This window comes from Diplotaxodon limnothrissa, linkage group LG12 (genome assembly GCF_057381915.1).
Source record: "Diplotaxodon limnothrissa isolate DT_005_m linkage group LG12, D_limnothrissa_male_GT1.1, whole genome shotgun sequence".
In the NCBI taxonomy this organism is placed as follows: Eukaryota; Metazoa; Chordata; class Actinopteri; order Cichliformes; family Cichlidae; genus Diplotaxodon; species Diplotaxodon limnothrissa.
In genome coordinates this window covers 11979927-11992594 of record NC_140607.1, presented here as the reverse complement: position 1 = coordinate 11992594, position 12668 = coordinate 11979927, and the positions used below count along the sequence as shown (strand labels likewise).

Sequence of the window (12668 nt, the reverse complement as noted above, 5' to 3'; positions counted from 1 at the left end):
CATCTTGGGCACCGTTAGCGTCTCCTATCAGCCTGGTGTATGCTTTACTCAGATTCTGTGTCATCCATCACTCAGTCTGAGTCCACTCTCTGTCATCTGCTGCCACTTCTTAGGACCTTCAGAACCTGAGGTTCTGTTTTTAGAATCATATTCATTTTTTTCAACTGCTTATTAACAAGTCAGGTTAAAGGGGGGGTCCAGGCGAACAAAAGAAAACAACCCCTAAAACATGACAAAGGCATTAGATTACAAGAATCTAAGATTATCGTATAGTTTAAGAGATTCAGGGACCTGAAAACAACCAATACAGTAAAGCAAAAAATATATTTTATTTTCACTACATGGGCAACCTGGTAGCTGTACAGTTTCTAGCTTTACACAATTCAGAATATCAGTTTATTGATGGGGAGGATTGAACGTGAGTTTTGTCTCGCACGGGAAACTGGTCGCAACTAGCATTGAGAGGTTCAGGCAGCAGCTAACCCAGGTACAATTTTGCAGAAAATCTGCCTACAATTTTGTCTGTGTAGGTTCTCAGCCATCCAGGTTGTTGTAGTCTAAGGAGCTGGGAAGAAAGCAACTGGACCTCTTTGAATTTTGTGAAGATGTTTTACCTCATCCAAGAAGCTTTTTCAGTTTTAAAACCAAAAGGTAGACAGTCCCAGGTATTTAGACCCTAGTGTGGGTTGTCCCTTAAGAGGGTCTAAGGAGCTTGGAAGGAAAAGCATCTGAACTTTTTTAAGTTGCTTGAAGATGTTTCACCTCTCATCAGAGAAGCTTCTTCAGTTCTGGGGTCAAATGGTGGAGAGTCCCAGATTTAAACCCTGTGGGAGTGCCCCCCCAAGAGGGATAAAAGGACCCCCTAATGATCCTCCACCTAATCACATGAGTAAAGGTGTGAAAATGGGTGTAGGTCACAATCAGCCAAGGTTTCAGGTGAGCTCACTGTGAAACCTAGCCCCACCCTATCATGTGATTTCCTGAGGATGTGAGTGGGTGTTAAGGTGTCTGGGAAGGGATCTCAAAACTAGATTATAGATGGCAGACACTTGGTGTCATAAACCACCGCCTCTGTTCAAAGATAGTCACTCACAGTGGACATAAATGGCTTCATTTATATCCACTGAGTCAACCTACTCGATAGCTTTGCAGTGTGAAAATTGTCATTACTGAGTAATGAATAATAATCCACTGGTTTTCCTGGTGTGATGATATGATGGCAGCATTACTACACTAGAATAAAAAAGTGTATTGTTTTGATCTACACACATAGTTTGATTTGTTATGGGTTAGCGAAAATAGGATATGCAAAGTGTTCTGAGTATTTTCAGAATCTGCTCTGTTGTGATTTGTTATTTTATTTATGCAGAGAATTGGTTATGTAATTGTGGCCAAGAAAAGAATTAGCATTGAAGCAACAAATATGCGAGAGACCCCCATTAAGCAAGTTTCTGAAACTACTATATGAAAAATAAATACGCTCACCAGCTGTAAGGCATAAACAGTGGAGCAGGAGCAGGTAGAGAACATTTCTGAGCTGCTTGATGCACTTTGCTTCATCATTTTTTGTCTATTGTCCTATTTGACTCACAAGGTCCAGAAATCAGTAAAGTTCTCTTTCTTCTGGGCTTTGACAGTGTTGGCAGCAATGCAGTGTTGTTCAGTGTGAATCATGTTGTCATCCCAGGATATCACGGGCTTCACTTGTCTGCATCTGGCAGCTAAACTGGGGCATTACAATGTAATTCATCATCTGCTCTCCAAGGCATCCAAATACATCAATTGTCAGGTAAAAACACAGTGCGATTCACTAACTGCCCCTAATAGTCATGCGTTATGGGGAATCTTGGTGTGATATTTTCTGCGTATGTGTGGACAGGATGATGGAGGGTGGACTCCCATCACCTGGGCCATCGAGTACAAGCACAAGGAGCTGGTCCACCTGCTGCTGGCCAAAGGAGCCGATGTTAATATCAGAGATAAGGTTGGTGTGCTCGGCATACTGTTTTACTCTTGTTCCAGTGTTGGGTAAGTTACTTTAAATTAGTAACTTAGTTACATTACTAGTTACTTCTATTAAAAGTAACTCAGTTACTTCAAGTTACTCGTTACTTTCAAAGTAACTAGTTACTAGGGAAAGTAACTTTGGTTTTACTCAGAATTCTCTTGTTAATGTGTTGCTTCCGTAACTGGATATCCAGCAAGATAGGTAAATGCACTTCCTCCTTCTACGCACGCACCTGATTCAGTAAACAGGTTCTAGCACTTGTAACAAGGTGTCGCAGGCAACCAGAACAGTGTGAAAAAGTATGAAAATATTTGTTGAACACAATACAACAAACCATATCACCAGTAATAATCTCCAAAGAAGAAGAAAAAGCCACACAGTTCCCGCTTGATTGCGTTTGTGTTTTAGTTTATTGTCCTGGCTCATCTAAAGAGAAGCACTAAGTTATTTGTGAACCCCCGCTACAAGAGCGTCTCTCAGCATGGGCCCGAAAAAAGTTCTGTCAGCCTAGGATATTAAGAAGTCGCTGGAGTTTATGACAGAGGAGATTTCTGCTGTCAAACTGCAGCAGAAAGCCGTCCTGGACCTGGTCGAGGAAGTTAAGGCTCTCCGCATCCAGAACGCCGAGAAGTAGGGCTGCTCGATTATGGCAAAAATGATAATCACTATTATTTTCACTGAAGTTGAGATCTCGATTATTTGACGATATTTATTTAACCCTTTAAGACCTACTATAGAACCAAGTCCGCCAGAGCTTATATTATTTTTTTACATGTTGTAGTGCCATTTGTGGGAGCATTTCAAGTTGCTATACGTCAATACAACTGTTAAAGCCCATATTTTAATAATATGTATGCATAGTAACTACATTAATTGCAAAAAAGTGCAATAAACTACAAAAAAATTGAAAATCGTTTTTGGTTTTTTTTTTACATATATTTCTACTTGGAGAAATTTAAGAGGTTTATCCCTCAAAACTTTAAATACAAAAAAGTTGCAAAAAATAGTTTACAACAACAGGAAATTTATTGAGTGTCTTCATAGTTTTATTTTGGAGATACACCAATTTTTATATACTGCAGGAAAAACAAAAAAACAATCCTATAATGCCAATTTGCAAAGAAAACAGCATGTGCATCAAAATAAACTATTTCCAGCAGTGCAATTTGAGTTCTAAGCATCCCAGAAACTATTCAAAGAAGTCAAACATGACTTATAAAAACACCAGTATAGGTTTTTAAAGCCTACAAGTAAAAAACTACATTTTCCGCGAAGATGACGTCACTTCCAGTTTCGGGCAGGAAATGGCGGACCTGCGATAGTTCGGGCTGACGTCTTTTTCAATGTGGGAAGTGTTACGAACAGCTGATCGAACAGCTGAGGAAAATGTCATAATTAGCTGTATATATAGAACACCTGGCTCTAGTATTCAAGTATTTAATGACTTCATAGAGGAAATATTCTCTAAAACAAATCAAAGTTATGTTTATCTGTGGTGATTTTAATATTGACCTGTTGAATCCGAAAAAGCATAAAATGACCGACGAATTCCTAAACCCTATGTACAGTTTGAGTTTACATCCTAAAATAACCAGGCCTAGCAGAATTACACCACATTGTGCCACCTTACTTGACAATATTTTCACTAACAATATGGAAAACAACATTGTGAGCGGAATATTAATTAATGACATCAGTGATCACCTACCAGTTTTTGCAGTTTATGACACTAGTTATAAGAAAAATCAGCATGAAAAACAACTGAGATACAGACGTGTAAGGACAGAAGAAACTATGAATGCACTTAAGAACGATCTATTAAATCAGGACTGGGACAATGTGTACAAAGAAACTGATATTGATATTGCATATGGCATATTTCTAAGAATATTCATGGAATTGTACGATAAAAACTGTCCAACAATAAAATACAACAGAAAGCACAAATATTCAGATAGACCATGGATCACTAAGGGTTTACAAAATGCATGTAAAAAGAAAAATACACTCTATAGGGAATTCCTAAAACAAAGAACAAAAGATGCTGAAAATAAATATAAAAAATACAAAAATAAGTTGACCAATATTATACGTATATGTAGAAAGGAGTATTATAGTAAAATATTGAACAACAATAAACATAATATGAAGGGAATATGGGATGTTTTAAACGGTATCATTAAAAATAATTCTGGACAACAAAGTTATCCTCAATACTTTATCGACAATGGCAATATTATGGAAAACACTGCTGATAAGGTCAACAGCTTTAATCATTATTTTGTAAATATTGGACCAAAACTGGCAGAACCTGAGTCACTGCCATCAGTAGACTGTAGTGAAAACCTGATTGATAGGAACCCTAACTCAATGTTCCTCACATCAGTGGAGGAAAAAGAAATAATTGACATTGTACACATGTGTAAATATAAAACATCTACTGATTGTAATGATATTGACATGAAAATCGTCAAGAAGGTCATTGAAGGAATTGTAGGACCTCTAACATATATTTGCAACTTATCATTTCAGACGGGAAAAGTTCCAAACAAAATGAAAATAGCTAAAGTTGTGCCGCTGTATAAAACTGGGGATAGACGCCACTTCACAAATTACAGGCCTGTTTCTTTACTACCACAATTCTCCAAAATCCTAGAAAACCTGTTTAATAAACGATTAGACAAATTCTTAGATAAATATAAATTACTCTCTGACAGTCAATAGAGATTGACAGACCACGTGACTTTCGCGCATTGCATGCCGTGAACTCGTGGCAAAACAATCCAAGTACCGCATCAAATGCAAGCATTTGCAGCACCGCAAAACGTTCATTCTTCGGTTCCAATAAACTCTTGCTTTTTCTTTGCCCCCCAAAAAGGTATGTACAAAACGAAGGAGAACAATGCCGGTCCGTACAAAGACAGACTTGATGAAAAGTCAAAGAAAAGATACGAGGAAAAAAATCAAACCAGTGAAAGTGTTAGACCCTTACGAGCACACAGAGGATCAAAAGACGTCAGCGTGCTGCCCAACTTTCACCATGCTCATATTTATAATTATACGGTTCTTGGAGTGAGCGCATACACTCGTGAAGTTTAGTAACTTCAGGTCACTGCAACAAGCCCAGGTACAGTTTACCGACGGATGGGTACAGGACCTTGAAATGCACCGTGTAGAAAGTAAAGACCATCGTACGTATCATAAGTTTACCAGTCTCACAAATCGTCTTCATAAATACACATTCGTTAACCGTTTATTAATATAACCTTTGAGCTCAACGGTAATTAATTAGTAGTGGAAATAATTTCTGGTACGCATCACAGAAATGTAGCAGTGACAATAATATTGTATGCTGTAATCGTACTGGGCAATTAGTGATACAAAACAACTGTTTTATCCTGTGAATAAAATGTTTTTGTCAGTGTACCATGGTAATAACAGAAGCGAAACACAATATTGTGTCGGGACAATTCACTGTTTATGCACAATAAACAAAGGAGCATAAAGCGACAATTTCTGTTCAGCGCCAGACTTGCTTGTAACCTATATCACCAATTATGTTAAGAAAAATGACGCATTAACTACAACAGCAGACTGACCTGTGTGGAAATGCTTGGAGCATTAACCTGTGAGCTGGAGTGTTCTGGGACGTTATATTTTGTCTTTGAATGGCTGCAATCCAGGCCATCCGTCGCCTCTTTGTTACTTCGGAAACATGGCTCGAACAATTTCTCTTCAACGACGTAATCCGATAACAACCGATCTCTTTACCCGTCGGCTTCCCGTGGCTGTCATGCGACCGGCTATTGCAGTTAATAATACAACAGCTTCTTGCCATTTTTTGTGTTTCTTTTTATCGCTGTATAACTGATTTCAATTGAAAGCCTACGTGCGCTAGTACCTCTTGCCATGAGTTCCCAGAATTCTTTGCGGTTTTACCCCTGAGTGACGTCACATTTTCAATCTCTATATGGATTCAGATCAAAAAGATCAACATCTCTGGCATTAATCGAATCAATTGAGGAGATTATGAATGCTATAGATCAGAAACAGTATGCAGCTGGAGTATTTCTGGATCTCAAGAAAGCATTCGACACAATCAATCATGACATATTAATTAATAAACTGGAGCGGTACGGGATCAGGGGGGTTGTACTGCAATGGGTGAAAAACTATTTAAGTGACAGGAAACAATTTGTGAAGCTGGGTGTTAGGGCTGCACGATTAATCGTTAGAAAATCGCGATCTCGATTCATACTTATGTGCGATCTCATTTCCAAATGTCAACGATTTTTAAAGAAAAAAAAGAAAGAAAAAAAAGACGACGACGACGATTGTACCGCATCTTGATCCGGGACGTACTCTGCATGAAAACAAGTGCTCACTCTTCCTGCTCAACAAATGACAAGGGCGGAGCCTTATACCACGTGATACAGAAGCTGTGCCGTGTGATGCTAAAATTAGCAGGGAAAAAACAACGGAGAGCACGTCAGGGATGATGAGAAAGTGACAGGAGAAAATCCGTTCCGGGCAACCACCCAAACATCAATAACGGGAACCTTACACAGCGCTTCCCTATATACGTCGAACTCAAAGAAATTACGGAGGCTATCACTTATCACCTGACCAAAGATATGGCTCCCATCAACACTGTGCAAAACGAGGGATTTAGGAAAATGATCAACACCCTAGACAAACGCTACACAGTGCCGTCCCGCAACTATTTTTCTATTGTTGCACTACCTGCTCTATACACGCAGTGTCGAGCAACGGTGGAGACGGAATTTCAAGCAGTACAACATTTTGCGGCAACAAAAAACGTGAGACATTTGTTGTTTTTATGTTTATTTATTGTTTTTATGTTCAGTCTCAACTGTTACGAAGTTGATGTGCAGTTAATAAGTGCAATAAATATTTATACTGGAAAAGAGAATCGTGAGAGAATCGTGATCTCAATTCTATGCCAAAAAATCGTGATTCTCATTTTATGCAAAATCGTGCAGCCCTACTGGGTGTCCATTCCTCATCATGCTTGGACATTGCTTGTGGTGTTCCACAAGGCTCTGTACTGGGTCCAAAATTAATTATTATTCATATAAATGATATTTGTAAGGCATCTGATATATTAAAATTTGTATTATTTGCAGATGACACAAATATATTTTGTTCTGGGGGGAATCTAAAGGAGCTGCTGGATACAATTACTTCAGAAATGTGCAAAATTAAAAAATGGTTTAACAGGAACAAACTATCGCTAAATCTAAGTAAAACTAAGATAATCTTATTTGGGAATTCCCTTAGAAATGCACAAGTGCAGATTCATATAGATGGCGTGGAAATTGAAAGAGTACTAGAACATAAGTTTCTTGGTGTGATTATAGATGATAAATTAAACTTGAAGTCTCATATAAATCATATACATAACAAAATTTCAAGAAGTGTCTCAATCTTGAGTAAAGTAAAACACATTCTGGACCACAAATCACTCCACATTCTCTATTGTTCCCTGATTGCACCGTATTTGAATTACTGTGCAGAGGTTTGGGGCAATACTTACAAATGTTTGCTATCATCAGTCTTTATATTACAAAAAAGGGCCATAAGGATAATCCATAAAACTGGTTACAGAGATCATACAAATCCACTATTCTTAAAATCAAAAATTCTAAAATTCACAGATCTGGTTCATTTTCTCACTGCACAAATTATATATAAAGCAATAAATAACCTGCTTCCTGACAATATTCTAAAAATGTTTTCTAAAAGGGAACGGGGATACAATTTGAGGGGGGAATTAAATTTAAAACATCCTCGTATCCGTACAACATTAAAAAGTTTTTGCATCTCTGTGTGTGGAATGAAGCTGTGGAACAGACTAAGTAAAGATATGAAGCAATGTCCGAGCATGGCGCAGTTTAAAAAGCGGTTTAAGGATATGGTTTTTACAGGGTACAGGGAAGAGGTAGAGATTTGATAGGGTGTTCTTGTCTAATATTTTCATGTGTGTGCTAGTGCACGGGTATGTTGGCATGGGTATATATTTGTAGGTTGTGTATCCTTTGAGGTGTTAATGGGGTTATTGAAAATGTGTATAAGTGCGTATGTGTATATACGTATGTGTGTATATATATATATATATATATATATATATATATATATATATATACACATACACATACATACACTCAACAAAAATATAAACGCAACACCTTTGTTACTGCTCCCATTCCCCATGGGATGGACGTAGAGACCTAAAATTCATTCCAGATACACAATATAACCATCCCTCCCAAACAGTGGTCACAAATCAGTCCAAATGTGTGGTAGTGGGCACATCTGCTATATTGAGATAATCCATCCCACCTCACAGGTGTGCCACATCAGGATGCTGATCTGACATCATGAGTAGTGCACAGGTGTACCTCAGACTGCCCACAACAAAAGGCCACCCTGGAATGTGCAGTTTTGTCTCACAGCAAAATGCCACAGATGCCACAAGCAATGAGGGAGCGTGCAATTGGCATACTGACAGCAGGAATGTCAACCAGATCTGTCGCCCGTGCATTGAATGTTCATTTCTCAACCATAAGCCGTCTCCACAGGCGTTTCAGAGAATATGGCAGCACATTCAACCGGCCTCACAACCGCAGACCTCGTGTAACCACACCAGCCCAGGACCTCCACATCCAGCAGGTTCACCTCCAAGATCGTCTGAGACCAGCCACCCAGACAGCTGCTGGAACAATTGGTTTGCACAACCAAACAATTTCTGCACAAACTGTCAGAAACCGTCTCAGGGACGCTCAACTGCATGCCCGTCGTCCTCATCGGGGTCTTGACCTGACTCCAGCTCGTCGCCGTAACAGACTTGTGTGGGCAAATGCTCACATCCGATGGCGTCTGGCACGTTGGAGAGGTGTGCGCTTCACGGATGAATCATGGTTCACATTGTTCAGGGCAGATGGCAGCTGAGAACGTCCCAGTTCTTGCATGGCCAGCATACTCACCGGACATGTCACCCATTGAGCATGTTCGGGATGTGCTTGACCGGCGTATACGACAGCGTGTACCAGTTCCCACGAATATCCAACAACCTCGCACAGCCATTGAAGTGGAGTGGACCAACATTCCACAGGCCACAATTGACAATCTGATAGACTCCATGCGACGATGTGTTGCACTGCATGAGGCAAATGGTGGTCACACCAGATACTGACCGGTTCTGGGTCCCCAGACCCCCAATAGCGCAAAAAACTGCACATTCCAGGGTGGCCTTTTGTTGTGGGCAGTCTGAGGTACACCTGTGCACTACTCATGATATCAGATCAACATCCTGATGTGGCACACCTGTGAGGTGGGATGGATTATCTCAATATAGCAGATGTGCCCACTACCACACATTTGGACTGATTTGTGACCACTGTTTGGGAGGGATGGTTATATTGTGTATCTGGAATGAATTTTAGGTCTCTACGTCCATCCCATGGGGAATGGGAGCAGTAACAAAGGTGTTGCGTTTATATTTTTGTTGAGTGTACATACATACATACATACACACATACACACATATATATATGTATATATATGTATATGTGTATATATATATATGTGTATATGTGTATATATGTATATGTGTATATATATATATGTGTATATATATATATATATGTGTATATATATATATATATATATATATATGTGTATATATATATATATATATATATATATATATATATATGTGTATATATATATATATGTGTATATATATATATGTGTGTATATATATATACAGGGCTCTAGACTAACTTTTTGACATGGGCGCACCGGTACGCCTAACTTTAAAAATTTAGGCGTACCGGCACAAAAGTTAGGCGCACTCAAATTTTTCAACCGCATCGCTTAACACCGCAGTTTTACATGTGCACTTTCTTTGGGGGGGGAAGTCCATACAGACAATATTAATTTCTAAATTATTAACTAACAAACTTGTGCTTAAAGTGCTTTGTCAATATTGTAGAAAATGTTAAAAACTTAATCATCATCTTGGCCTCCTCTGACGACCTGTTTGCTGCTGTCTGCTGCTGAAAGGCCGTGGGGAGAGGGGACACTTGGGCAGTGCATTTACTGCAGCATATAATGTGTTTTCTGGATACACTGTGCTTTTTCAGCATTCAAATATTGATGGCACCGTGTCAGAGCACTGGCTATGAATTTCAGACAGATCAGGCCTTAACTTAACAAAAAAGTTATCAATAGTTCTTTTCATCTTTTCTTATTACCCACAGCTACAGTACATCCACTTCTCTCAGGCCTAGGCTGCTCACTAGGGCTGAGTATCATCACTGATTTCTATAATCCATTCAATTCCGGTTCTCAAAGTCCTGATTTGATTCAATTTAGCCTCAGACAGTCATAAATATTATAATTCTGATCATTTATCAGTACTGATACACATGAGACTTCATCAGAATTGTGAAAATCACAGCAGATGCCTTTGTGTGAAAGTAACTGAGAATAAAACACAGGAAAACATGAAGGAGATTTTCCTGGTCTGGCTTTTTATAGCAGATAACCTTAAAAATATTCTGCAATTTTGCATAATTTTAAGAAATTTAAATTTCTTCAGTATTGAACAGCAGAAATTAGGCTTTCTTGTCCGAGGTCATTTAAGTGAAAAAAGAAAAAGCGCTGTAAACAACGCTAGACTGGTGGGTAATAAGCGAATGAATAATGCAGAAAACAGATTTGAGACGGGAAACTGTTCCTGAAGTACAGAGAGAGAGAGAGCTGTGCAGGAAGTGTGATTTTTATCGTGGTGGAAGCAAAACAGCAAAAGTCAGAGGGAATTCATGACGACATTGATCAAATGTGAAGCGCAGTTTGCTGCTTCTTTTGCTGCAGGCTCGGTGAATTTTGGTTGGAGAGAGGCAAAACCTGCAGCTCAGAATCAGCGCAAAAAGACGTAAACACAGCGCGGACCCGAAGAATCGCTAAGCTCCGACAGCGTGTCCGTGTTCAGGCCGTCGGGTGAGAAAGCCGAGAAAGACGAAGCTGATTCTGATGTGTTGGGTCCGCTCCGTGTTTAGGTCTTTGTGTGGAATCCGTTAATGAATTGATATCGCTTTATTCAAGCTACTCACCTCTCTCTTCCACCTGCACTTTCAACTGGACCACGGCCAATCAGAGAGGTCCCGCCCCTGACTATCTCTGATTGGTTTAGTCCACGATAGGGGCATAATGTGTGTCTGTTGTTGACCACACGGAGAGTTACAGAGATTTTTTTTTTTTTTACCGGAACAGTTGGTCGCACCTGTGCGACCAAATATTTATTTTTAGTCGCACCACTGAAAAATTTGGTCGCATTTGCGACCAAATTGGTCGCACTCTAGAGCCCTGTATATATGTATATATGTATATATGTATGTATGTATATATGTATGTATATATGTATATATGTGTATATGTATATATATATATGTATATGTATGTGTGTATATATATATATATATATATATATATATATATATATATATAGCAGTCCCTTACATATATATGTAAGGGACTGCTCTCACAGCTAGAGATTGACGAGGTACAACACAAATGCTACGGCAAGGAGGAGTCAGGACGCCAGGTCAGGGGGGAGATATCATCACCCCCACCCGAGATTGGGTACATAGCCCCAAGTGTGATAGGAGAAGGATCGTTGAGTGCGAGAGGAACTGACCTGAAAAATAGGATCATGGCCAAGCTTGAAACCTGGATCCCCCGTAGCCGGTTACCAAGATTACGTGAAGTACCCTCAGAAGGTCTGCTAGATGATGTTAATGCAGCACTACGGGCAATACCTACAACCACGATTACCGACACTAACAAGCTGATCTACAATACGGCAGCAGTGATCAGTGAGATGCTTGGCTACAAGTTGAACAGCCACAAGGGGCAGTACCCTCCATGGAGAAGGAGGCTAGAGGGCAAGATCAAAGTAGCACGGAGAGAGGTTAGCCAACTAACGGAGTTGCAGAAAGGTGCGACGAATAAGGTGCCTAAGAAATACAGCAAGCTGTCCATACCTGAGGCCTTGGAAACTGCCAAGCAAAGACTCACAGCCTTGGCCAGCCGCTTGAGGAGGTACACCAGAGAGATAGAAGGCAGGAGAATAAACCAGCTGTTCTCCACAGAACCAGCAAAGGTGTACTCTCAGTGGCAAGGGAACAATAATAAGAGAACAGCACCACCAAGGCTGGAGACGGAGCAATACTGGAAGAGCATATGGGAGAAGGATGCAACCCATAACGGCAATGCTCAGTGGCTAGAGGATCTGAGGGCAGACCACAGCGACCTCCCTGAACAGGGTCCAGTAACCATCACAGTGGCAGATATCCAAGAAAGGGTCTCCAGTATGAAGAGTTGGACAGCACCAGGGCCCGACATGGTTCACGCCTACTGGCTGAAGAAGCTAACTGCACTCCACGAGCGTCTGGCAGCACAAATGAACCAGCTGCTAGTTAACGAGAGACACCCGGAATGGCTAACTGAAGGCCGGACGGTCCTGATCCCCAAGGACCCCAAGAAGGGACCGGTCCCCTCCAACTACCGACCAATAACCTGCCTCAGTACTACATGGAAGCTCCTGTCAGGCATCATATCGGCTAAGATGAAC

At 40.1% G+C, this 12668-nt stretch overlaps 1 protein-coding gene across 4 annotated transcripts in view; it reads left to right on the top strand.

Moving 5' to 3' along the window:
- Positions 1-12668, top strand: part of LOC146620905 (histone-lysine N-methyltransferase EHMT1-like) — a 74297-nt gene that overhangs the window by 20201 nt on the left and 41428 nt on the right. For all 4 annotated transcript variants that reach the window (XM_085367124.1, XM_085367126.1, XM_085367125.1 and 1 more), the window contains exons 13-14: positions 1688-1789; positions 1880-1984. In XM_085367124.1, coding sequence (XP_085223250.1) covers positions 1688-1789; positions 1880-1984 — 207 coding nt within the window. The remainder of the gene's footprint in view (positions 1-1687; positions 1790-1879; positions 1985-12668) is intronic.